The following is a 27,232-nucleotide window of genomic DNA, read 5'->3' on the forward strand; positions in this document are numbered from 1 at the left end:
AGGCCTTTTCCGCGCTCACTGATTCTGTGATAAGCTGCTACATTCTGCTCTTTCGAAACCCGCCCTCAAATGCCTTTGTTCCGCGATGCTGCCAGCAGCAGCCCCCGCGGCGATGGCTCCGTGCCGGCACACCCGGCGGTGCCCCTGAAGGCCGCTCCGAATGCGGGGCTCCAGCTCCACCTCCCGGCCCGGCCCGGGGCGGTGGGTCCGGCATGAGCGACGTGGTGGAGCGGACTCTGAGCGCCCTGCCCGGGCTGCTGGGGCAGCACGACCCCGGCACGGGCCCGGGCGGTGCCGGCGGCCCCGCCAGGGTGTCGGCCACCTCCCGGCTCGGCAGCCTCATCCGGAGCATCACGGCGCTCACCTCCAAGCACGTACGGGCTGCGGGGGCCGGGCTCCGCTCCCTGCCCGGGGAAGCCGCCGCGGGGCTGGGCTGGGGGCCCTGGGCACGGTGTCTCTTCTCGACCTGGGTCTGGCTGAGCTCGGGGCCCCACGATGAGTCTTTGCCGTGCCGCGTTGTGCTTGCTCTGGGCAGGCACGGCCACACTGCTGTGCTTGAGCAGCCCCTGAGCGAGGCACCCGCTGCTTTCGGAAGAGTGTGGACACTTAAATTAACTCATCACCTTATGTTCTTGTTACGTATTTTGCCTACGAAATCTATGCGAGATTTGATCTCTCTCTCTTCTAGGAAGAAGAAAAATTGATCCAGCAGGAACTAACCAGTTTGAAAGCAACAGTTTCAGCCCCCACCACAACACTTGTAAGTTCTGTTAGTGGTTATTACAGGCTGTGGGAACAGCACACCAAAGGTGAAGTACAGCAGTGTTCTCACTCTTTTTTCGAGATGGATGTGCAGGTTATCTGCATTATAGATCTTTGATCATCAGCATTAAAAGATACCAATATGTGTGGTTTTGCAGCACATTTAGAATAGTGATAACACTGTGATTTTGTTTGATGTGAATAAACTGTAATAGTATGGCACTATCTCTCATTCTGTAGTTTCTGAAACAAAGCAGATGAACTGCTTCCATCAAATCATGTTCTTTGCAGGCTTACATTGTTCATATAATTAGTTTGTGCTCTGTAAGAAGCTGTGCTTTGTTGTATGCACTGTTATCGCGTCTGAGTTGCGGGAGATGATATATTCTGATTTGAGTTAGTTAATGCTTGTCTCAGTCCCATACAGGAGACTTTTTTTAGGGGAAAAAAATCGCCTTTTATCTATGCATAGTGAGAAGCCATCCTGGGTCAGGGTAGCAATTGGTGAAAAATAATTTGTGTTAACAGTGTGAATCATCTCAACGCTTCTGGTTATTCATATTCTTTATGTTGGTCATAGTTAATGTACTGTTGATCACATGCATGCTAATCAAAATAAGAATTTTTTAAGGGTCATATATGGGAAGTTCTGCCTTTATAGCAGAAATTAATATTGATTTTTCAGAAGAGGTTCATAGCAAAGAAAAATCACAAATACCCTGATTTTAGAAAACATATGTGAATGGAGATATGTTTCTGTCAGATACAGTTCTCTGCTTCATTAGAGCAGTGAAGAAGAGTATAAAACATGGCTGACTTAAAATTCTCAATAATTTATATTTGCTATTTCAGAAACTGATGAAAGAATGTATGGTGAGACTCATCTACTGTGAAATGCTGGGGTACGAGTCTTCCTTTGGATATATCCATGCAATCAAGCTTGCACAGCAAGGAAATCTTTTGGAGAAGAGAGTTGGTATGTGCATGGAGCTGTAACCTTAATAATGTTCTCAAATGCTATTTTTGAAGTTTCTCAGGATTTATAATCCATCTAAAAATACAACTTACTTAAAATGTTCCTCTGCTTTCTTGATCTTGTTTCATGGTCTCTTAATCTTTGAAATTAGCTGAATCCTTAGTTTGTGTGATGCTTTGAATGTGCTTGAAGCACAGAAGGCAGGGGAAATGAATTTTATTTTAAATCATCACAATTTCATTGTGTTGAATTGCGGCACCAGTAAACAAATAATTTAAGAGAACGTTTGTTAAACACATCAAGCAGAAAATTAATTTCTCTCAAGCTCTGGGTTTTTTTTTTAAGTACTATGGTACAAGATTAGATAAAGATGGTGATGTCGGACACCTGTCAGGCACATTTTCTATTTTGGTGCTTGTAGGATTATTTTTTTATTATTGTTTTTTTTTTACTTTGGAAACAGTTGTCGGGAATGAAGCAAATAGAGAGATCCTTACAGCATAGGGCAGAAGTTCCTGAGGAAATCTGAAAGTTTAGTTCAGATTTCTTTGAAATTTCATGCCATTGGGATTTCCTTGCCTGCCAGTGTGGCTATTACCTTGTTTCCAGTAGATTTAGTTTGAGGGATCTTTCAGCCTGTCTCACTGGAGAATTTCCTTGCAGTTGCTGATTCAGCTGCCTAGTGAAGACATTTCTTCTTGTTTGCAGAGAAAGTGGTTTAACTCCAAGCAATACCATGTCTGCATAGACAGAAGGAAGGCAATGTCTTGCGGGATATGCTTGTTTGATATCCTTTGTTTGAATTTCATCTGGATCATCTACCCAAGTATTGGAGTTTCTGAGAGAATAGAAGTGATGAATTAAAGCTTTCCCCTGAATAGTGAAAGCCAGTGTACAGATGCCCTGGTAGGGATTGAGAAATTTTGTCTTCACCAAACTTGGGAGGGCAGGTTGTCAGCTGTTTTGAAGAAAACTTCTCTAAGTGTCAAGATCCAATATGCCTTGTTATTAATAGGTTTGAGACCTTTCCATACTAGAGCTCTTTTGGAGAAGGCTTTGGTGAAGTAGCATTTTTATTTTCTATGTAGGTGGCTTTAGAATTCTCCAGACAAAAAGTGCCCTTCAGCTTTGATCTGGTAAAAGGATGTTACCAAGAGTGTGTAGGGGGATGCTGGTTTCTTTTTTGTTGTTGTTCTGCATTTATATGTGATATAGAGGATGATGTTGTCAGTTCTTGGTGCAATATACCAAAGTTTTTGTTGAGGAATTGTTATCAGTTGAATTGGTCAAGGGATTATTTGTTTACCCAATGTGAGCCTCCATTCATGAGAGTGAACTCTGTTTTTGTGTGTGTGCTAAGCTGATCACAGCCCTGGGTTCATAAGCAGGTAGGTCAATTTGATAGCCCAGACAATGCAGTGATTTATATCAAAGTTGTTAATTTTGATCCCTAAACCCTGAATGAACTAAGAATTCTATAAGATCTGTCTTTGTAGTACAGCTATTACTGTGAGTTATGGCACACTCTCCCTACCCCTCACTTAAGTCCCTTAGTTTAAAAGGAAAAGGGGTCTTGAAGAAAAAGCTTTTTAGCAAGTTTCTCTTCTGGGGTTACAGAATGATTTCTTCCTTGTTAAGAAATAACAAGGGAATTTTTGGCATAGGATGGTGGATTTACTCTTCTGTATTCCAATTTGAAAATCTGTTTGAAAAGAAATTTTATTATTTGGAAAAAAAAAGAGAAACATGGCAGTGCACTTTTTGTGTAGTCTAAAAGTAAAACACTCTGCTCTGTGCAGAGAAGATACTGGTTTTCCAGGAAGTGATTTCTCATGGTGATCTTGACTGCTCTTTAGCTATAACATTGTCATTATGTTTCTTACTTTTCACAACTTAGGAAGTCTTAGCTGTTAGTTGTTGAGCTTTACTGCAACTTGAATATAACTGGTTTACCCGGAAATTAAAAAAAGTCTTGATATTTAAAAAATGAGCAACTGTCATCCAACTGGGTTTTTTTTGTTGGGTTTTCATAATTGTTCAACTCTTGTATTACAGACAATCTTAAGTTTTCTATATTCAATTTGCTTATTATTTGAAAATAGTAATGGAGGCTGCTTTCTTTTATAGGCTACTTGGCAGTTTCTCTATTTCTACATGAAAATCATGAACTGCTGCTTCTACTTGTGAACACAGTTGTGAAGGTACAGTGTTTTTGGAGGTAAAAAAAGAAGGAAAATCTTAAAGGCACAGGACAGGCTGTTCCCATGTGCCAAGAGATGAGCTGGTAGGGAAGAAGATCTGGTTGAACAGAGGCCTTATCTGGAACTGAGGGGAAAAAAAGGAGAGTTTACATCTTTGGAAGAAGGGGAGGACTACATAGTGAGAGAGGGTGAGGAAAAGGCTGAGGTACTTAAAGCCTTGTTTGCTTCAGTCTCTGTTAGTAAGACCAGTTCTCTGGGTACCCAGTCCCTGAGCTGGAGGACAGGAGCAGAATGAATCCAAGGGGAAATGGTCAGGAAGCTGTTACACCCCTGAGACACACACACGTCTGTGGGACTGGGTGGGATCCACCCAGGGGACTGGAGGAGCTGGTGCAGGTACTCTAGAGCACAACTGTGATGAGGGGGCTCAGCCTGGAGAAAAGGAGGCTCAGGGGGGTTGGTCTCTTCTCCCACGTAATAAACAACAGGGTGAGGAAATGATGGCAAGTTGCACCGGGAAGATTTAGATTGGATGTTAGGAAAAACTTCTTCACTGAAAGGGTTGTCAAACATGGGAACAGGCTGCCCAGGGCAGTGATAGAGTGACCATCCCTGAAGGGATTTGAAAGACATGTAGATGTGGCCCTAAGGACATGGTGGACTTGGCAGTGCAGAGTTGAAGGTTGGACTTGATGATCTTAAAGGTCTTTTCCAACCTAAACAATTCGAGGTTCTGTAAATTGAACCAATTCTTCCTGTTTTGTTGTACAATATCTAAGTTATGTACTAATTAGTTATATCTTCCTCTCTTAAGTTGCTGTTGCTTTGGTTAGCAATGAAAACTTGAAATGGCTTTTCCTGTATTTTTAATTTAATCTTGGCATTCCTGCTGTCGAAGCCATGTTTTAATTTTTTTTTTGAAGGAGGTGTGCTATAAACTTGCCTTTATAAAATGTACCAACTATGTACCTCAACTCCAGGAGGAGCCATGGATGCATACTGCAATGTCAGCTTTTGCTTTTAGGTGATGGCAAGTACCTCTTGCCTTCTTTGAGTTCTTATGATAACTTTGACAGAAAATGGAAACATGCTTTGGAGTTTGACACTGAAAATCTATTACCTAATAGTATTTCATAGATGTTGTCTTCTGCATTACTTTCTCTTACATGGAGCAGTTAAGACTTATATTACAAACTCTTCTGTGTAATGATTACTTTTATATTGCAGTAGGCCAAAGTCAGATAAATTATAGATTGAAAGTGATGCTCATTTTGTTGCTGTGATTGAAAACTGTTTTATAATACTTAAAACTATGACTTGAAACTCCTAAGTGTGTAGAAAAAGGTGAAAAATGAGAGTCCACAAAGAACTAAACCAAAATGAGGACTAAAACCTATCTGGGGCAAATTGACAGAGCAAGTTATATCAACTGGAGATCTTACACATTTAATTTGTTTTGAAAAATAATTCTAGTCTTACTTTTCCTTAATTCATCCATCCTTTTTTGGTTTAAGGTTACAGTGAGCTCTATCTACTGGTTTTAATTGTATTTGGAACAGATTTAGTTTTTATTCTTTCTTTAGTAGAATGCTACATGTAATTTGCATTTGCTTCTTAGGGAGTAGGTAGTATTTTAGTGTACAAATACATAATTGGCAGTATTATTGAGCTTGCTTGTTTCTTTTTTTAATTCTTTTGGCTCAGTCAAAGGCACTAGAGAGAATACTGTTGAATTCTGTGAGAGTGACTCATCCCCCTGATCCAGCTGGGGGCTCAATATATTTTTGCAATCATCCAACTATCTGAGTAAACAAAAATTGATTGTAGCTCCATGTGTTAATCCTACATTCATATTTTAAATGTACACGTCTCTATAACACCAGTGTGAGGAGATGCCTGTTCCTTCTTGCTGTATAAGAGAAGGAGAGAACCTGATGAGCTCAGTGGGAGGTGACACATCTCAAACATGAGCAGACAGCAGGATGCTGGCAGTGACTGGGCTGTGTAGGTGGGCTAGATCCAACCTGCTTGGGAAAGATTTGGGGTATGTCTGTGTGGAATTTAAAAGTCTAAGTAAAAAATTACTGTCTTATTTCAGGACTTACAGAGCACTAATCTAGTAGAGGTCTGCATGGCATTAACTGTTGTCAGCCAGATCTTTCCACGGGAAATGATTCCAGCTGTTCTTCCCCTAATAGAAGACAAGCTCCAGCACTCCAAGTATGTATTCATTTACAGAATTTCAAATGGCCTTGTGTGGTTGAATAACTTAATTTTGTAGGTAGTTTTAGTAAACTGGTGTGTCTTTTCTAAATTGGTCTTTCTAATCATTACCTTTGGAAATTGTTCCTCCTGGTTTTTTGTCTTGGATTATAATCTCGTTTATTTGCAGCCTTGACTGAGTACTGGATGGGTATTAATTTTTTTCGTAGCCAGTCTTCATAGGTAAATGTAATTGAATTTATTTCCTGGAGTCCTTTTAATGAACAGGGATGAAGAAGTGTTTGTAGAGTAGGTGGAGAAGCAGATTAGGATCCTTGAACTTTACTGATACTTTTTCTTAATAAAGCTCTTTATAGAAACTTTGATAAAAGTATATCTACAGATATGAATACCCTTGGTTCAGTTGTTTGAATCTTAGTTAATAGTATCCCATACACAGAGGATAATACTGTAATTGTTTTATTGATTAGAAAGAGAACTGAATTAGAATGAACTCAGTAACTTCTAGACACGTATTTTTTGGAGCTGGACATACCACCACAAAAGATTAGTCATGGCCTATTTTATTGTTTTTTTGCTGGCCATTCTTTTGAATAATCAATCTGACATCAAGCCCTACTAGGCTTTAAAGTTTGCTTTGTCACTTCCTCACTTAGGTAGTATTTGCAAAGTCATTTGTTACCAAATATGTAAAACACAGGTTTTCATCTCTCTGATTTTACAGTGCTCTAGAAATAAAAAGCGCAAATTGTTTTGTGAAGGACTTAAAATGCACAAGCAGCTTCATTTTGCCAAGTGTAAATCTCATTTCAGGGAAATTATCCGAAGAAAAGCTGTTCAGGCTTTATATAAATTCTATCTCATCGCTCCTAACCAAGTTCAGCACATCCACGATAAGTTCCGGAAAGCCTTATGTGACAGGGATGCTGGAGTCATGGCTGCTTCTCTGCATATTTATCTTCAAATGATTAAGGTAGGCAAAGAATTGGAAACACAACTGAACTTGGGAGATATTTTTCTATGTTTTCATTTTAAATCCGCAGCGTGCCATACGGAAGTTTTGCAGAAAAAACTTACTTGTAATCATTAGAAAAGGTAATTTGTGTGATCATGGGCCTCTGTGTTATGTTTGTTTATGCCAGCTCTCCATTTAGCTTGGCAGATCCACTTTTTGCATGATCTGAATGCTCAGCATCATTGGATCCTTGCCTGGAGGATCTCAGTTCTACAGTGTGTTTAAGGGTTTGATGGAATTTGCTTGTGAATGTGTTACATCTGCTCCCTTTCCAAATGTGTGAGAAAAGAGCATAGGTTTAAAGTGAAGAGCTTATGGGTGTTGGGGAATGAGACTAGAAGTTTAATTTAAAGTAATGGAACCATCAGCATAGATATTTTGATCCTACACAAGTTTTTGATTGTTTTTAATTTTGAGTTGCTGCATCAAACTGTTTGAATTGTGTTTGTTTTTCATTATATAGGAAAACTCATCTGGATACAAGGACTTGACTGGGAGTTTTGTAACCATCCTAAAGCAGGTAGTGGGAGGAAAGCTCTCTTCTGACTTCAACTATCACAGTGTGCCAGCACCATGGTTACAAATTCAGCTTTTAAGAATATTGGGGCTGTTAGGAAAAGATGATCCAAGGTAACCAAATCTTTCTCTGTAATTAATAATTTGAAGGTACAAAGAGTACAGTCACAGCCTGAACCTCACAGACAGCTTGGGTTTGCTTGGTTGGTAATTTTTAGGAGGATTTCAGTGTCGAAGTTCTTATACATTTGTTATTAATCAAGACTAGTGAGCAGACTAGTTCTGCAAAATTTGTTTCTTAGCTTCTGGATTGGCTAAACAATTGTGGAATATGCTTAAAATATATATTTTGCTGGGACTTCTATTACAAGGCTACCAAATAACTGTATGAAAATCCAGAGTAAAGCTATTTTACAAGTGCTGCCATTTTGTGAGGATGTAGTCGTCTGTGATCCTTTTCCTGTTGATCATTTTATTTATACCAACAGTAAGAGAAGTGTTTTCATTCTTGTGATATGGTAGATGTTTCTTTTGAAAGCTGCAAATATCTTGTTAAATGCCATTTAGGCTCATGTTATAGAGCTCCTCTGTGTAAAAGTGAATTTGTGGATATGAATAATGTTCCAATTTCTATACTAGTCTTTGAGCTTTGAGTGGCAAAAAAAGACCACATGCTTATTAGTGCTGCAATTAATGTTAAATATTTTTTCTTAAACAGGACAAGTGAATTGATGTATGATGTTCTAGATGAATCTTTAAGAAGAGCAGAGATAAATCATAACATTACATATGGTGGGTGAGGTTATTTTGTGTAACTATCAGTCTTTGAAAAGATTGAAAATTGTGAGTAGTTGATTGTGCCAAAACACTTACTTAGTGCTTGAGAAATATCTAATTATTTTCTTAATAATATTCTTGAATGTCCAACTAGTAAATAGTAGAACAAGTGATTAAGTGTTCTTTAAAACCATTTGATCCGGACAAAAGAAAAATGTGGTTATGAGTGATTACTCTTTCTTATATGAAGTAATTGATTGTTGCATGTTCTTCTTTCTGTTGAGTTATTCATGTGCTACTCTTCCTCAGATTTAGTTTTTTAACACTTTAAAAGAAGGGGTTGTCTACTGGACAGTTCAGTTAGTGACTGAATTACAAGAAAAACGGAAAATTACATCATGATTTTAAGCCCTAATTAACTTGGGAGACTAACTTGTTCTGAATCTTTGCCCAGATTGTTGCCACAAAGGATTAATTACTTTTTGTGTGTTGTTCAGTTTACTTCTAGATTTTTCTCATACAACTCTACAAAGGTTTTTTTTGTTTGTGTTTTGATTTTGGCGTGTTTTTTTTTTTTTTTTTAACAAGGCTGTTCTTGGGATGATTTTACTGTTGTTAGAATCTAAGACATCATATGAATTATCAAAAAATATTTTGTCTCAAATCCTTAAGAGTTGCCCATTGGCTTTCTGAAGACTGTTCCAGTCCAGTGCTTTGAGCAACTATAGGAGACTTCAAGGCTGGAAGAACTTTAAGGACAGAAAGTTGTATGGACAGTGGCAAGGGCTAATAAAAATATGTATATAGTAAAAGAGATAGGCTTTCATCTTGTTTTTCCTTATGTCAGTGGGTACTCTGTGATTCAATTCAGTGGGGGTGGGACAGCACTGCAGTTCCTTGAGACAGTCACTGAGCTTGTTTGTTAAAAAATTTTGAATTATAGAAGTATTTAATACACACTAATAATGTGTCTTCCCTCCCTTGCAGCCATCTTATTTGAATGTGTCCAAACAATTTATACAATTTATCCCAAAACTGAACTACTTGAAAAAGCTGCCAAGTGCATTGGAAAATTTGTTTTGTCACCCAAAATTAATTTGAAGTACTTAGGTAAGGCTGCCTGATTTCATTATGCTGCTTTGAATGTGGCCATAGTTGTACACATTGTCTTAAATCACTTGCAATCACATTCTAGGTTTAAAGGCTCTGACCTATGTTATCCAGCAGGATCCTAATCTGGCCCTTCAGCACCAGATGACAATAATTGAATGTCTGGACCATCCAGATCCCATTATTAAAAGGGAGGTGAGTGAATTTCCAAATGTCAGAAATTAGGTTAATTTTTAACATGGGTGATAGTTTTTCTGAAATTAGTAGTGTAAAAGGGATATTATTTTTCAGTTGTTGTGAGAGAGTAGTTAAAACAATATTAATGTGACAAGCTGTGTAGGTAATCAGTGTATTTCATTTAAAACTTGGTAAATAAAGATAGTTACTCAATTTGGCATCATACTAATTTTGCTGTTTGCCTGCTTCCTTTTTTGTGTCATCAGAACCAATTGATTTTTTTTGCTTTCTCTTGCAGACTTTAGAGCTTCTCTATAGGATTACAAATGGACAGAATGTCATTGTCATAGTTCAAAAGATGCTTGACTACTTAAAAGAAAGTAAAGAAGAATATGCTATCATCAACCTAGTTGCCAAAGTAGCAGAACTAGCTGAGAAATATCCTTTTATTTTTCTGAACTAGCTGAGAAATATCCTTTTATTTTTCTGAACTAGCTGAGAAATACCCTTTTATTTTTCTGAAACTTTGAAGTCAGAGCTCAGGCATATGTAACATTTATACCTTTCAAAGCATCTTTCATGATCTTTTGAAACAGGAAGTGTTACAGCTGTGCTTTCCACTATTTAAAAAAAAAAGTATACAAAAGACAACACATACAAACATGACTGCTGTGTTACTTGTATTTCACTGAGAGGAAGTAATGGCACTCAAAATATTTTATTTTGGAGTTTAGCATTAAAACCTTGTGTTTTTAAATTCAAATTAGGAAGTCTTACACTATTACAGGAGGGAGTGCTATTCTGTAATTGTGGAAATGATCTTCTGTCAGAGAACTAACTCTTCATTGGTGTATGGATTTGAAGAATAACACACTTTGATAGAAATAAGGAAAAGATTCTTAACAATGCCAAAAAGGTGGAAGTGCTGGCTAGGGATTTGGCACGTTAGACCTGCCATTGCATGATTTTCTGTGTGTATTTCTGTCTGATGATTTGAGTTGTAAGTGCTTTTTAACAGAAAGCTACCTTACCATCCTATTTGTACACTGCTTGGAACAGAGAAGTGTACAAAAAAAAAAGCTGTGTTGTCCTGCTGTATGCAAAAATAAGGCAATATCAATGTTTCTATACTGTTGAAAATGTCTATTCAGTAACTGCATTTTCAGGACTTGATTGAGGGAAGGCAGAAGCTAACTTTCAAAGTTAGCAAAGGCTGATCAAATTTTAAATATATTAAAAAACTTCTAAATGTGTTTAAAAAGCCAGTAATTCTTTCTGTGGAGTGCTTCAAAATGTTCATTATTTTCATAAAATCTGTAAGTCAACAGCAAAGCACTGCTGAAAATAACAGCTTTTCTATCATTGATCAAGTGATGTTGGGTAAACAAACTCAAAAGATCATGCTGGAAGCCCAGCACGGAACAAGTGTGAGCTTAAAATGGAGTAGTTTACATATGTGAACATGTCTGTTCCTACTGTGTGAGGTCTACTTGACAACTTTTTCAACAGGGCAGCAACTTAACACTTCTCTACCTGACTACCAGTTTCCATGAAATTTATGGGAAATGCTTTCTAAAAGATGCAGGGATATTTTCTCTTCAGTTAGATTGAGCTGGCGTTTGACCATCAGATCTCCAGCTTACTGGGGAGATTAAGATGAATGTTCCTTAGGAAACACACAAGTAAGAAACATAAAGTTGTGCCTTAGCACTTCATTCCTTAACCTCTGGACACGTATGCTCCTAACAACGAGTGGTTCATCCAGACCATGAATGCTGTGTTTTCAGTTGGAGGTGATGTGGTGCATCCTGATATCCCAAACAACTTTCTGAGGCTGTTGGCTGAAGGTGAGCAACTCCCTGAGTGCTCTGAAGAATCAGACATGTTCCTTGATAATCTGGTTTTTTTTTTCTTAAAATGTACTTCAAAATATTTGGTAGGATGTGTTATTTGTGTTTCACGGAAATTAGATATTGTTTTCTGTCTAGGATTTGATGATGGAAAGGAGGATCATCAGCTACGGATGTATGCAGTGCAGTCTTATTTATCATTACTTGGAGAGGAAGATGCATTGTATCCACAGAAATTCCTTCAAGTTATGAGTTGGGTAAGGTAGACACATGGTCAAAATCCATATATGAGGAAACTGTCTAAGGTGGTGATGTTTTTAATAAATATTTATTAGACTCTTGTATTTTTAGTCATGAGTATTTTTTTTTTTACTTGAAATCAAGCTAATATGCTGCAATCCTATTTTAGTGACCTCTTTGGTGACCAAGGACTACTTGTAGTTTGTAGAAAAGCTCCCTTTAAGGCAGGTGACTGTTGGAATGGCTTAGCAACCACCTGAACCTGGCTGCATGTTGAGAGCCTTTCTGTCTTCATCAGAACTAGGCCAGATGTGGTTGTGAAATGCATTTTTAACCTTGGAAATGCCTGACCAGGTGCTGTGCTGGTATTATCTGGTGCCTGGGTAAGCTTCAGCTTCCACCCAAAGGAGAGGCTGCAGTGTGAGCAAATTGTGTTTTCTCAGGGCCTAGTTATGTTTAGCTTTCTTCCCAAGACAGCTACTGGATTTTTAAGAAGCTAAAAGTTGGAGTCTGCTGAGGTAAATACAAAGATAACTTCAAACCTTTGACATTTAAAACACCAAATGGTAAAGAAATAATTTAGAAGATGTTTAAAATAATAATTTCTTGAATGTGAGGTGGTTTTTATTGTGTTATTTAGTACTATATTCTAATTTCAAAACTGAAAGCACTGCTCTGTGTGACTAAATGCATATTTTGTCTGTTCTGTGAATAGGTGTTGGGAGAATATTTCAGTCTTGTTACAGATGTTGATCCAGAAGTTATTTTGACAAAACTCCACAGCCTGCTGAAGAAGACTTATGTTACTTCTGAAACTAAAGCGTGGATAATGGCTGCAGTCACCAAGATAGCATCACATACCTCCTGTTCAGAAACAGTTGACAAACTAATCCAAGAATTTAGCAGCTCTCTAGATACCTGCATAAGACAATATGCCTTTGAATTGAAACATCTCTGTGAAGACAAAGCACTGATGAAAAATTTGCTTCCATTTGATGCTAGTTGCAATGATATGGTGGTAAGACAGCTGCACTGTTTGTTTTTCATGAACCTCTTTATAGTTCAGGGGGTTGAATATTTTGGTAAAAACGTGTTTTCAAAATGAATGGTGTTTGCAGTTCTGACTTGTGTTAGTTAAGTCTGCTTAAAGTGAGTTTTCAGAAACACTTTTTCAGGCATATGTGGTGAATCTTAATGTTCTGTACTGAAAGATAAAGAACCACAGTGTTAAGTAAGCTGGAGTTGCTTTTAAGAAAATGATCTTTTCATGCAGTTGTTTATTTGTAGTTGTCTTTTGGGTTTTTTTAAAGACATGGTAGGCCTGCTTTAGTGATATAGCACTGCTTTTTAATCCATAGAGTTTTCTTCTACTTAGAAACTACTAAACTTGATCATGAAATAATGGAAAAAATAATGGAAAAGAGGATTGATATTGCTGAGGTTTTTTAGAGGGTTTGTTTGAATTCAGTATTGCTGTATAATGGTAGTATCAACCATTTTTGGAAGATTCAACTCTGCTTTTTTTCTTTTTCTTTTTTCTTGTTTTATAAATTAATAAAGAAGTCAAACAGTGGAGGAGTTAAGTTACAAATCTCTAGCTCAAAGTCTGTTTAAACATACTTGCTGAACCATTGCTGTTAATACAGCAGCTCTACTGGTAGATATGGGAGATGAGAGAGTGAAGATCCTGATCTGATGATAAGACACAATATTCTACTGGTAACAGATATAGCAAATATTTTCATTGCCCTTTCGTTCCTTTTAATTCCATGTAGGTAGATGCTTCCTTATCTTTTCTGGATGGGTTTGTGGCCGAAGGACTTGGTCGTGGGGCAGCACCATATAAACCTCATCACCAGAGGCAAGAGGAGAAACTTTCTCAGGAAAAAGGTGAAAGTTTACAGCATTTATTTAATAGCTGGTAAATTAACTGATAACTGTACACTTTAATTGTTAATACTTAATACATTTTCTTGAAGTAATAGTATCTTAATACATCTCTTGTCTGTAGACAAGAGCTAAGTTCAATTTAGATTTTAGTTCCACATCAGTCTAGCTGATGGATATAGGTTGTTATTCTTCATGGGAGAAAGTTTTATTATAATCTCTGCTGGTCTGTAGGATTTGAAATTTATGGGGATTATTAAAGTGAAAGCCTGAGAAGTCCAGCAGTACAGGGATATTTGTTTTCAGAAAACAGATTTCTTTCCTTTTTTTGATGCCTCATTGTAATTTTAAGATTGTCTGTCTTGCAGCTCTGAATTTTGAACCTTATGGATTGTCCTTTGCTTCAAGTGTGTCCTCATCTGGTGTCACTGGCAGACAGTCCCCCACTGGTTTATCTTTTGGTTCTGATACATCTGGTAATAGTGCTGAGACAGGGCACAAAGAGTGAGTTAATCTGTGTTTGAAATGAAGCAATTTAAGCTTCTGTTTGTTGGTATCATGTCTTTGCTGCTTCATTACATGGAACTAGAAAGAATGCAGTTGAACTTGGAAACATCTGTCATGTAAAAAGAAATTCAGATAGTGGCATCTTTATAATTATTAGAAAAAACAATGTGGTTAGACTCTTTTTCTGCTTTCTTCACAGACCACAAATTAGGTGGTAGTAGATGCAGTAAAATGGAGACAAGTTTACCTGATAATTAATTTATTGTATTCCCATTAAAAACAAGTGTAACCTGTAAGAAAAAGATGACAGAGAAAAAATACTTAATAATGGGCCTTTTTAAGGAAACTTTTTTTTTAGATAAAAGCAAGGCTAAGATTTGCAGTGTAAGTTTTAGAACACTACAAACTATTCCAGGTCCATAACTTCATACGAATTAAGAAAATAATTCATAGTCCTGTAAATTGGTATGCAGGAAACCTTTTCAGAATCTTTCTGGGAAAATGTCTTCCCAGAACCTCTCTCCTGGGGAGAAAGATAGATAGCATGTTGCTTATATTTACTTTTTAAAAAATTACTCAAATATATTATAAATGTAGTCTGAAACTCTGGGTGGAGGTGGCAAACACAGTGTGCTACTGGTTGCAGGTGTTTAATGCTGCTTAATATAGGTCTGTACTGAAGTCCTGTATAGCCTGGTCCAAGTTTACATTTGTGGGATGTTTTAAAAGTAATGTAGCATTACTAACATAGAACTTCATGCAGATGCAAGTGTTCACTTATATTTCACTGCTCACTGTGTCTATCAAAGTACCAAAGCTGTGAATGGTGTTTTGAGTATTGGTGTGTTTTTAAGAACATGATGTTCATATGGCTGATCCTGCTTTGTTTTGTTTGCTTTTTTTAGGACAAATACTCTGAAACTTGAGGGAGTACGTAAGCTGTGGGGAAAAGAAGGTTATCTTCCAAAGAAAGAAAAAGTAGGGAAAGAAAATGAGCCACAAACAGTTTCTTGTGACAGCTTATTAGCAGGACAGGCAGGTGACCCTCCTGTGTTGAGGTCTGATCAAGGTGCCAACCTCACTGAGGAAGACAAAGAGAAGCAGCAGTTAGCATCAACTTTGTTTGTTGGGCTGGGATCAAGTGCTGGTGTCAGTCTGGTAAGTGGCTCTTTTGAGACTTAAGGATATATGTAAACTTTAAACTGTTATCTAAAATTATAGATATTTGTATGCAAATGAAGATCAAATTAGTGATAAGACAAATTTCCCCTAAGTAACTGAAAAGCTACTGAAAATTACTTTTGCAATCTGTTAATTTGTTAAGAACATGAAACAGCTTGGATATTACTTGATGAAGCAACATCTGGAGCAGATCTGGTTTGGTAACTAGAACTTCCCTCTGTTTATGTGTTGTGCTTCAAGTTTGAAGTCACAGTTTTCCTGAACAACTGTTCCTTGACCCAGCTTTGCAGAGCTGTTGCCATTCATTTGGCAGTAAGGCTAGAGCTTGAGACCTTGTGTCAAGACCATTTTTAATATGTGTGTGGTAGTATCTGGAACATAAGAATTCACCATTAGGTAATCTTTTTAAGACTGGCATCTTATTAGCCAGCTCACATCTTGGCATTTATCACTGGTTAACCAGAAACTGTTTAGCTGTGCTTAGTTTTTAATAAGAGCTTTTAGTTTGTTAAGAGAACCTAGAGTCATACTTGCATTATAAGCTAATTCAGTACCCTGTAAGAAATACAACAAAAGCCTGAATCCCTTAAAATGTCTGGAATCTGTTTGTCATCTGTATTGATTCCTTGTCTCTGCTCACTGTTTCGTTGTTTTAATAGTAACAGAATCATTTTTTTCTTTTCAGATGGGGAAAGCAGACACAGCTACCCAGAAGTTCAAAAGGAAATCAAAGATAAACGAAACTCAACATAGTGAGGAGGCATCAGACTTCAAAAGTAGTGCTGCTTCAGATTTTGGTCCCTTGCTTGATACAGTACCTATTAACACAGAAGACACTGAGGAAAGTACACACACAAGGTTAAGGAAAGCCTCCCTGTGCTCTTCAGATATTGTAGAAGATAATTTAGCATTTGAAACACCTCAGTCCCTTAAAAAATCTGTGCTGGATGACAGACTTTCAGATAATAGGCTGTCACAGTCATCTTTGTTTGCTGATAGTAATATTGAAATTTTTCAGCCTTCTCCAAGTGCTCAATGTGAAAGTGCCAGTGAAACACCATTGGTTCCTTCCTTACCAGAAGAACTTGAAGAGCTTCCTCACTCTGAGGTACTGGAACTTCATCAGAGTGATGCCTTAGCTCTGTATTTATGTAAGGCGTGGACAGATGACTCTTTGTTGCTCACTGTCTTAGTTTCCAATAAAACCACTTCTGCACTTAATGCTGTGAACTTAGTGTTTGAAGAAACAGAACACTTTCAGGTAAGAAACTGTGTTTCCATTGTATTTGAAATGCATGTGGAACTTCTTGCTTTTCTCTTGCATTTCACTATGCAGTGCTTGCTGTAATGGAATAGTCATGCCTTTTTCCAGAGTATTTCCTTAAAACTTGTGGTTACTGCTGTTACACATATTCTGAAGGCCAGTGAAAGAAATCTCAATATAAACTTAGTGATATTTGGTTTAAAAGTTAGCATCTTACTTTTTTAATTCACCTTGACTTTGTTTCCTAGTGCTTGCCTCCATATAACAAATCCGTGTGATTTCTCACTTCTGAATGCAAACCCAACCAGTTTTACTCAGAGTGGGATGACTTGAGTTGCTAAAGAAATCACTGTGTAACTTTTTTTTGACTGGGTATGACTATGGGGCTTGTGCTTTCACTTGTATTTACCTGATAGGCAAACATGATGCAGTTGCTTCCCTGACATAAAATTTGTGTAGCCTTGCTTTGATTTCTTCCCTCCTCCTCTCCCCCAAAGCTACCAGTCACATTTCATTCTCATGCTGATGGTGCAGAAGAGTTGGTCAGTTTATTTTTTTGCATTGGCTACATCTGGGATTTAACTAGGGTTGGTAAAAGCATGTTAGAGTCTTGATTGAAACTTCATTTAAATATTTGGAAAGGTGGCTAGGAATTGCCAGTCAGCATGACTATCCACAGATTTTGCTCAAGGAGCACAGAATTATTAAACACTCAGCAAATGATAACTGGATAAAGAGAAATAAGCAGGAAAGGAACTGCTAATTGGTTATGGAGTCTCCTTCCTTTCCTTTTCTGACTTGAATCAAACCTGTCCTTGTTAGAAAGTGGGTATTTCATGTCTAGTTTTTTCTTGTAATAAGTTCCCACACAGACCACTACCATGGATAGAATGTATGTTACTGGTTTGTTTGGAGAGGCTGGGGACTGCTGAGTAATCTTGAAATCATCCTTTTTATTAGGGAGGATTTCTCAACTTCTTCCTTTTAGCATATAGCTTGAGGTATGTTGAAAATGCTGCTTGCTTATATTTTGAGACTGAACTACAGAATTCAGGTTCTTGGTGCAGTTATTCAGAGGTGGGGGAAGCCGATTGTCAGAGATGAGTTTCACCACTGTTTTACTTCTCACAGAACACTTGTAGATGTTAATTATTGATTTATCCTTCATGAGGGCTGAGAAATAGTAGTTCTGTTCACTTATCAAATAGTCCAGGAAAAATCAATGGAAATAAAAGGCACACAATTTTCTAGCTGTATCTTTATCACTTGCGAAACTTGACAGCAAGACTTACGTTCTATATTCCTTTTGAAACATCACATAGATTTTGGAGAGTCCCACCCACCAGTTTCCTGTAATTGAAGCTCAAAGTTTGGAACATTGCCAGAAATGTGTGAGGATGAACAAAATCTGTACCCAGGGAATTCTTTCTGGCTCTGTTAATTACCAGTCAGAGATGGAAACTCGCCTTGAATTTTCAGTAACCTTATCACTGATGGACTTCATCAGGTAAATAAAAAGCTGCATTTTTTTAAAGACACCTGTACTCGACTCAGTATTAGACAAGGTCAGGATGATTTGGGTATTGACTTTGAAAATATAAGGCTCCTTCTTGAGCAGCTAGTTTTAATCTGAGATTACTGTTGAAGATAATAAAGAGTTATTTTACACTTCCAAAAGAGGGGAAAAGTTCCAGCAAGAAGTACAAATCCAGTGAGAATAGTGACAGTAGCTGCAGGTTAGAATAGCCTTGAACTACAGAATGTGTTTTTGAGGAGGCTGAAAACTGAGTGAACAGAAGGGCATGCTGTTTTAAAATATGGCATAATGTAAACATGTCAAACTGAAAGAAGTGATTTGAGTGCAGAGACCAGAATGTTATATGAAAAGGCTGACAACTTTTGCAGGGGAGGAAGAAAGCTCATCCTTTTAATTTCTGAACACTGCATTTATTTTAGGAGTAGAAAAAGCAAGTGTCCTTTTTTCCAGCAGACTTTTCTTTTGAAGTGAAATCCATATATTTATTCCTTTAAAATTTAGAAACCTAAAGCAAGGAATAGAAACTTTTATGTTAAGAGGAGTTTGTTTAAACTAACATGAATTTGCTTATTGCTTGTTCTGTTGTCCAGGTGCTTCCAGATATGATTTTTTTTGTGACCAAATATATTCTGACTTACATATCTCATTTTGCTAAAATATGTGGTGATCTTCTTTTTAGGCCAATGGAAATGACTACAGAAGACTTTGGAAAGCTGTGGTTGTCCCTTTCCAATGATGTGAAACAGAACATAAAAATGTCGTCTTCCCAAGATTCCCTTTCAACAGCCTTGAACACACTGCAACAGAAGCTGAAACTCCATATAGTTGACATTATAGGTAAGTGAAAGTATATTATATATGGTATACATATAATATATACAACTTTTCCCACGAAAATAAGTGCATGGAAGTGAGTATCTTAGAGTTTGAGGCAGGGAATGTTTGGGAGGACAGTAAACTGGGGACTGTTTTCCTGTGGACTTTGTTTGCCTTACTTGGGGTTCTTTGTGAAGGTGATATAAAGATACAAGTGTACAACAAACAGTAAATCTTACAAAGGAGGAAACTTGCATTACGAAGAGTATTGGATAGGACAGAAAGAAGGGAATGAAGCTCTGGGACAAAAATGAAGCTGGGATTTTAGCGTGATTTGTGGTGACTTGTTAGAGGAGTTAGAGGGAAGGGTAGAAGAGAACAGCACAGGTGGAGTTTGAAAGATACATTTATGAAGTATACTATAGCAATTGTTCCTTGTTACTTTTTTTTTCTGTGGTCTTTTTTGTTTTAAGGCAATGAGGGAATACTGGCATGCCAGCTGCTTCCATCTGTGCCCTGCCTGCTGCACTGCCGTACTCACTCAGGGATGTTGGCTGTGTGGTTCAGGTCACCTTGTGCTGCTCTTCCAGATGGTTTGCTCTATCAGTGTCAAAAGGTGATGGGGGAATCCTAATAACAATAGTGCCTGCCTTAATCTGTTTGGTGTGTGAAAAGATTTATACAGTTGCACAGATAATTACCAAAGCTAAATTAAGATACTGCTTCTTGAAGTATTAGAAGTTTTCTTCCAGCTGGCATGTGTCATGTGGACTTGTGGGGAAAGAACAATGACCTAAATTACGCCTGCAAAAACATGCTCAGGACTGTACAGTACATTAAAGTATTGTAACCTGTTTCAGTGAAATGTATATTTCTTAATTTTGTTGTAAATGACTGAAAGTATTTATTTTTATTATGCAGCTTTTATAGATGCCAATGATTACTTCTCATGGCAACTACTTAAATATGATTTTAAAGAAAAACATATTTCCATTATAGGGTCAGACTTGATCAGTTATCAGGATCATCTAATTTTATTTTGGTAATTTTTCTAAAGCTATTTTTAAGCACTGTTGGCAACAAGACCCATACTGGTGGTTGTATAAAGTAACTTATGTAGCAACAAATACACAGTTTTAAAATAGTTAAAAGATTCTAGGGAACAAAACACTTCCCATGATCTTTGATATTTACCATGGAAGTGGTAACATCTAAACAGTTTTTGATAGGAGATCACATGGAAGCACCTCCTGGGGGATGATCTAAGGCCCCTCAGGTTAGTTCCTGTCTGCAGTTCTTCCTGCCTCATGTTTCAGTCTTGTTCCCTTTCCATAGGGGTCTGTGACAGTCACTGAATATTTGTGCATCTCTAAAGCAAAGTTTGATGTGGATCAAGTCTGAGGTGACTGAGCTGGGGATAGTTGGCTGTGGACATGTTGACCTTGGTTATTGGGTAGTGAAACATGTTCATTGCTGTCCAGTCCATCCTATAAACTTAATCTGGCCAATATCTCTGTCCATGAAAATTCACATGGGGAAAACTTTCATTTATTTTTTCTTCTAATTATTTATAGGCTCAGTATGACTCCTCAAACCTCTGACTTGCACAGATGTTGTGTGTGCACTGCTAGGAACTGCAGCAAGGCATGAGAGATTAAATCAGAGCAGTATACATGGAAACTGTGTCTGAGGAGGTTGTTTTCTCTTCCTGAAATAACCTCAGAGTCTTGAAAATCCAGCAATCTTAATTTATTTAAATGCTAAATGAAAACTAGTACTGCTTAGTATTATTTATAGCTGGTCATGTTTTCTATTAAAAACATCAAAGGTTGTACACACGGTTCAGACATGGTATAAATGGATTCCACAATGGAATTCTCTCCTTTGTGTGTTTAATAGTAACAAGGAAACTCTCTGTTATATTTCAGCATTACCGATTCTCACCTGATAAGCACTGGTTGTAAAGAAAAATAAAGTATTGTTACTTTGATGTTTTGGTAAATGTTGATGAAATTGTCGTAAGAATGTTAATGTGCTGATAGTTTGGGTTTTTTTTTAAGTCATGCTACTTGTGTTATCACAAGTATAATCATATAAGCAAAGCTGTTTTTATTGCTGTTTCAGTACCCTCTTACTGAGGAATTTAAAGTGCACTGAACCTGTAAATATATTTAATGTTCTGCATACTTTAATGTTTACTTGGCACTTGAAGACAGTTTATATAAAAGAAAACTGATTTATAGTGGAATAATTTCCAGCAAACTATTTCCCTGCTGGTAAATTGTGTTATGCAATTGGACTTCTGTAATCATAGGAACTATAATACAAGTATCTGTTTGTGGCCTATGCATTCAAACCATTTCAGCAATGAGATGTTACTGTCCTAGTGTTTAAAAAGAACAGCAAAAGACAGCAATGCCTTCTGTTGTACATGTAATGTTCTTTGTAACCTTTTTCACTGTATGAATAGTGTATGTCAAAGTGTCAATATTCTAATTGCTTTATGGTATTAACACCACTTAAAGGAGTTTGCAGGGAATTGTACCTGTGTTGGTCTTTATTTTTGGATTGCCCAGCAAATGTTGTTCTGAATCTATCACCATCTTTGCATTTCTTGCAGTTTAATTAAATTCAGTTTTATTAAAAAAATGAGCTTAATACTTGTTACATGTTCTTTGTCACCACATGTAGCAGTGTTTCTGCATATTAAGAACTAGTTTCTATTTTAATTGTTTCTCTTTACATCTGGACAGTGATGAAGAATGTAACACTACAGAAGTCTTGAGTCCATTGGTGATTTAAATATCCTGTGTCTCACTTGGAGATACCAGAAGACTGCAAGACTACACTTTAGATCTTTGGAACAGCATTCTGTGTGCCAGCTCACATTGTCCAACCCTCTTTTTGGAATTCTGCCAGATTGTGTGTTTTGGTTTTAGGCATCACAGGAGACTTGAGTATCTCTTGTTATTCATAGTTGAGAGGAATAGCATTTTTTCAAGTTCAGAGCTGACATAAGAAAGCATTGCTATAGAGTTGGGAGCCTGGGGAGTTGGACATAGCAGCTGAACTGCAGGTGGCTGCAGCCCTGGTCTAAGTCAGGGTCTGTGTAAAAAAGCTGCCAGTGCTTAACAGGAGTCCTGGCTGAGCTGGGGAGCTCAGGCCCTTGAGACCTCAGCAATTCAGTGCTGGAACTCCCTCTGATCTTCCATCATCTAGCTGTCTCTGAAATGTGACTGCATAGATAATAATACAAAGGAATGTTTTTCCATCTAGTTCCGTATTGAAAATCCTTTTGTGACTATCTTCCTCCTCCGTGGTGTTCCCAGTTACTTTTCTGTGTGACTTGGTAGATCTTGAAGGCTTAAGCTGTTTTCTAGGGAAGGGAAATAAGGTGTATAGAAACAGGCTAGAAGGAAGAGAGCACATAACCAGTTTATATGAAGAAGTTTGCTTTCAAGAGGCAACCAGAGGCCAGTCAGTATAAACTGACCTTTCTGAACTGGCAGGTTAACAATGTTTGGACCAAACCCTGGGCACCAGGAGGCCTCACTGTTTTACTGCTGTGTGCCATGGGCAGCTTGGAGTTCTGAACATCTGGGAGTCAACAGGTAAGTGATTGTATTGGATCCATATTCCAACTGTTTTGTCAGCTCCTCCTTCCTTACCCCAAGTATTTTCAGATATTTTTAATGAAACAAATACTTTGGTAGGAAAATGGACAGAAGTGCAGCATGGCAGTATGATGTAGGGTATTTTCCTAAATATAGGTCAAATCTCTTGTGTTACATTACTTTCTGCTAGGTATTCCCAAATCCTCCTCATCCTTTAAGGACCTAGAAGAGGTAAATTTGTGTAATGGATGGCACTATCTTGAGATTTTCCTGTACTTGCAAATAGCTCATAAATGACATTGTCTGATGGTTTCTAAATATTGGAAAGGTGTTTATCTCCTATAGGATCCCACCAGTAGTTTTTCAGCCTAAAAAGCTGTGTTATCTTTTTCTTTGTGGGTAAGACTGTGCATTGTCTCTTTCTGGCATTGATTTATGTAAAAACAGAAATAGATCCGCTTAAGTCATCTAGGTAAAGTTGCTTTTGCATTTCAGTTGCTGTGGTAAGAGTTAATTGTGCTTTACCTCTTGGTTCTCTTCAGGGTCAGCTATTTATGTGCCTTTCTCTAAGAACATTTCTCTAGCACAAATCAGGTCACATGTTCAGTGTGAAGTGCTGCTCAGTGGTACAGGGACCATTTCATCAGAGTGCCAGAAGTGGTCACTCCCATGAGAGTTTCTTGAACATTAACATTTTTCTCTTTATTACATAAAGCTGGCAGTGATGAAGCAAAGAATATTGTGTCCTCCCATGACATGATTCATAAAATTAACTTGACAGCAATGCTTCACCAGCAGGGAGGTTCAAAGCACCACTTAGGAAGATTGCTTTAAACTCAGATTTTAAGGTAGTTGTCAGTTTTCTCTTTGTGCCAGCCTTTAATTGCTTTCAGTATAATTGCCATGTGAGTTGTTTGCAAATCCTGAGCTCTTTCAGCCAAAGCAGTTTGCTTTTTCTGGGAATAAGGATGGGACAATATGTGCTTGCTGTTGTTAAAACATTCTGGTAGGTTCTAGCACCTCCGTGTTCAGGGCACGGCTTTGAAATCTGCCAGGGATGTGTCTTCCATGTAGTTTAAATCACATGGAGCTAAACTGAGCTAAATACATTAATGGAAAACTTGCAAGAAGGTGCTTGCAAGAAGGACAGTGAGATCTTGGCCTGCAACGTGCTCTGCCCCTGCCCCAGGCTGCTCGTGTCTGTTCCAGGCACCGGCTCAGGCCGAGCCCAGGGAGAAGTGGTACCTAAAGGCAAGAAGTCTGTGCCATTTCCTCCCCGTGGCTTTATGAGGGAATTTCTGAGCTTGGTGATGGGGCTGCTCCACTAAACACACTGAGTCAGCGTCGTTTGGTAGCTCAAGTGCCTGGAGAACATTGTGGAAAAACAGAAATTCCATTTGCTGCTGACACGTGTTGGTGTTGGGTGCGTGTGATGCAACAAGGATGGTAGAATAAATGAATCAAAAGGAAACAAAAAAGGCAGTAATCACACATTTTTAATCCACAAATGTGATAATACATAATATACTTAAGGTGACCTGAACATTGCCCATATTTTAGCAATGTTATTACATACCAAGCTACAGGTACAAAAGTAAACAATGAATATACAGGATATGCAAGTATGAGAAATACTTGAAAACACCTCTTCCTTTAAGGCTACTCAGATTATTTATAAATAAAACAACAGATGTTCAGCTGGTGTGTCTAAAATACCAGAATCTGAATATTGATACTTGCAACACACAAAAAGTCACAGATACAGGATATCCCTTTCCTTTGGACATCTTGAATGTTGAATAATCTCTTTTTCTGGCTTTCAAAAAAAAGAACTTAAATTTGTTTGCCACAAATGAAACACGCAAAATCTGACGTGTGTGCACTGGGACAGGAGCATTGGATACAATAAATACTGTTCAAAAGCATCAATTGACAAGTACGTGCTTGGAAGAAATGCAGGTAATGGGCATGGAAATATGGCTCTGCAAATGGCTGAACTTGCAACCCCAACTGTTGGTATTCCATTACTGTTTTGCAAAGGAGTTGTCCACCTTCACTGCTACTAAAATACACTTTTCATGGTTAAAGGAAATAGGTGGGGAAAATTTACATTGTTACAAACTGCTCTGCTACTGTCTTTCATTTTTACAGTGGTTCAAATGAGTTCTGGGAACAGATACAAATCCATCCAGCACAACCCAAGTGAATATGTGACCCGGGTATGTGTGTTCTCAACTGTATAAAGGTGTGATAGTAAAAATTGTTGCAAGAGATAAAATATCTGGGGTGAGGAAAGACAGAAGAACGATAAAGTTTTTGAACAGTTTTCTCCACCACCATAGTATTCAAGAGTTTAAATGAAATATTTTTTTTCTTATCCTAAAGTAGTGAGTGATCAATCCTGTAAGCTTCCCTAAGAGAGAAATGGCTTTCAAATATATTTTCTTGTCTTTGTCAAATTTCAAGTACATGCATCTCTGTATTATATATACATGAAAGGGAAGGTGTTACCTCTAGATAATGGCATTTTCTGCTCTCTGTGCCAGATGAAAGGAGAGGGTACCTGATACTGCAGTGTCAGGAGCTGGAGCAGGAGATTAAGATGTAGAAGGCGAGGAGAGGAGAGATTTCTGAACGTGCTTCCTTTACTCTGGGTCAGTCAGCACCTACCCAGATTCTACAAGTGGCAAAGCTGGTGTATCTGCTCTGCTCCCATCCTCCCTTCATCCTAAAAGGACTGTACAAACCCCACTCTTTCTTGGCAAAATGTTTTCAGCTTGAAAACATAAAAAAAAAAAGCCACTGAAAACATTCAGAACAAAACTCATTCCAGAAGCTCACCAGAGTCACTAAGGCTGCTCTCGTTTAGCTACTGTGGATATGCTACACTCAGAGGCACTGCAAGAATGGTGGATGGGCATCCTGTTGTATCCCACCTCTGATTACTGTAGGCACAAATGTCATGGGCACATTAAACCACGAGTGGTATCGAGGCTGAATACGCTGAGGACAGGGGATGGAAACGGTGTCCATTGTGCTTCTCACGAGGGAATTTCAAAATCTTCACAAAGAGTATTTTATTCTGTCAGGCAGAACAGTAAGAGCACAAAGAGCAGCACAACCTTCAGCCTAAACTTGCCTGATGGTACCCAATACACAAACCCTGAGTGTGGGGGAACTGCTGGACTGCTTTAGTTTTCTGGTTACCTTTGAGCTTCAAGCACTGAGCTCATTTTCAAAATTAAAATGAAACCTTCTATTAGCAGGTATAAAACAAAACTCTGAAAATATTGCTTCCTCGAGCAGTTCTTTAAATTGTCTCCCACTTCTACTCAGTTTGTATGATTTGTTATTCCCCTATTAGATTTACATACCATTAAAATTAAGAGAGGTCTTCTCATATTAATTCCTGATCCCTTTGAAAGGAGTGAACTCAATCCATTACAGCCCTACTTTCTGTCAAAGCTTTTTCAGGTAGTGTGGAAATAATAAAAATATACACACCAAGGGCCTGGGAGTAAATTCCATGCATTGCTCTTGCCTTCACCTGTCTATTTTTACATAGCCATGCATATGAGTTTCCTGTCTTTTCTTGTGTTCAGCCTTGAACACAAAGCTAGCAAGATCCTGGGGTATGGCAATCTCTTTCTGAACAACATCTATCAGCAGTCTTGTTCACTCCGCTCCTTGAGAAAGACTGAATTATCTGAACAGAACATTAAAATTGATAGCTTTCTGATTTAAGATTTCCACTTCATCATGAGCCTGGTGAGCACTTTCTGGACCCTGCTGGGGCTGTAGTAAGACTGATGGGAAGGGAGCTCACTTGCCTACCACGGCTCATGAAGGGTGGCCAGTCCTAGAGAGAAGTTTTTGTTTGGTTTTCTTGCTTCTGAGCGTAGCTTCAAAGAACCTTCTCATCAAGTAGTTTGTTGATGCCATTGCAGATCTTTTTGAGGTACGGCCGACAATCCCCATCCAGGCTGTACAGGGCAGTCAGAAATTCCACGTCCGCAAAGTGGTTGAAGACGTGGTTGATGCGCCCGTGGGACCGCGGGGTCAGGTGTCGACCTACAAGTTCGTGCACAAGATCTTTACACTCATTGAGAAGTTCTGCAAGCACATTCCTGTCAAAAGTGTACTCTACCTCGTAGAAGCTGACGATTGTCATGGCAGTTTGGTTCAGCTTCTTCCTGAACTTGTCTACGATCTCCAGCTCTTCTTGGTTGAACTGATTGTTTCGATAGAGGATCCCGATTTTTATTGCCACTTTAATCAGGTCTTTCATTATTTTATGGGCTTCCTTTTTGTTTCTTGTGTGTTCCTTCGTTACTTTGTACAGCTCATCGAAGATTTCACTGCTCGTGTCATCGATCAGCATGTTAGCCATGGTTTTGGTTGCCATTTTACTCAGGATCTTTTTCTGGGCTTGCAATGCAAGATTCTTGGAACTGAAATAATCAGGACCTGGTTTGGGATAGAAAAAAAGAGAAAATGTTTATTTTATTTGTTGAATTATTTTTGCAATCAGTTAAGAAAAGTAGTACCCACATGCTTAACTGAGACATTGATTAACTG

The 27,232-nt window shown here is 38.1% G+C and overlaps 2 protein-coding genes across 4 annotated transcripts in view; one reads left to right on the forward strand and one right to left on the reverse strand.

Moving 5' to 3' along the window:
• Window positions 1-211: 211 nt before the first annotated feature.
• On the forward strand, window positions 212-26,687 carry AP4E1 (adaptor related protein complex 4 subunit epsilon 1). Of its 3 annotated transcripts, XR_003534975.1 has the most exons (23): window positions 212-374; window positions 689-760; window positions 1,615-1,738; window positions 3,866-3,939; window positions 6,038-6,159; window positions 6,976-7,135; window positions 7,641-7,807; window positions 8,412-8,485; window positions 9,458-9,580; window positions 9,666-9,775; window positions 10,056-10,195; window positions 11,492-11,604; window positions 11,746-11,864; window positions 12,563-12,865; window positions 13,623-13,737; window positions 14,103-14,238; window positions 15,147-15,399; window positions 16,109-16,684; window positions 18,010-18,194; window positions 18,904-19,061; window positions 19,514-19,656; window positions 21,794-22,651; window positions 26,602-26,687. XR_003534975.1 is itself a non-coding variant. In XM_027688246.1 (22 exons), the coding sequence occupies exons 1-22, from the start codon at window positions 213-215 to the stop codon at window positions 20,639-20,641; spliced, it is 3,456 nt and encodes a 1,151-aa protein (XP_027544047.1). In that variant the 5' UTR covers window position 212; the 3' UTR covers window positions 20,642-21,682. The 3 variants fall into 3 exon arrangements, 2 of the variants coding, with proteins under 2 accessions (XP_027544047.1, XP_027544048.1); XM_027688246.1 differs by lacking the exons at window positions 21,794-22,651; window positions 26,602-26,687 and adding an exon at window positions 20,615-21,682; XM_027688247.1 differs by lacking the exons at window positions 21,794-22,651; window positions 26,602-26,687 and having other exon boundaries at window positions 19,514-21,682.
• The window catches only part of TNFAIP8L3 (TNF alpha induced protein 8 like 3), a 46,501-nt gene continuing 43,401 nt past the window's right edge, over window positions 24,133-27,232 (reverse strand). The window contains exon 2 of the mRNA XM_027688248.1: window positions 24,133-27,121. Within this exon, the coding sequence (XP_027544049.1) occupies window positions 26,559-27,121 (563 nt within the window). The 3' untranslated portion in view covers window positions 24,133-26,558. The remainder of the gene's footprint in view (window positions 27,122-27,232) is intronic.

The sequence above is a fragment of the Neopelma chrysocephalum genome, unplaced genomic scaffold, assembly GCF_003984885.1.
Source record: "Neopelma chrysocephalum unplaced genomic scaffold, ASM398488v2 Primary Assembly neopelma1_75, whole genome shotgun sequence".
NCBI lineage: Eukaryota > Metazoa > Chordata > Aves > Passeriformes > Pipridae > Neopelma > Neopelma chrysocephalum.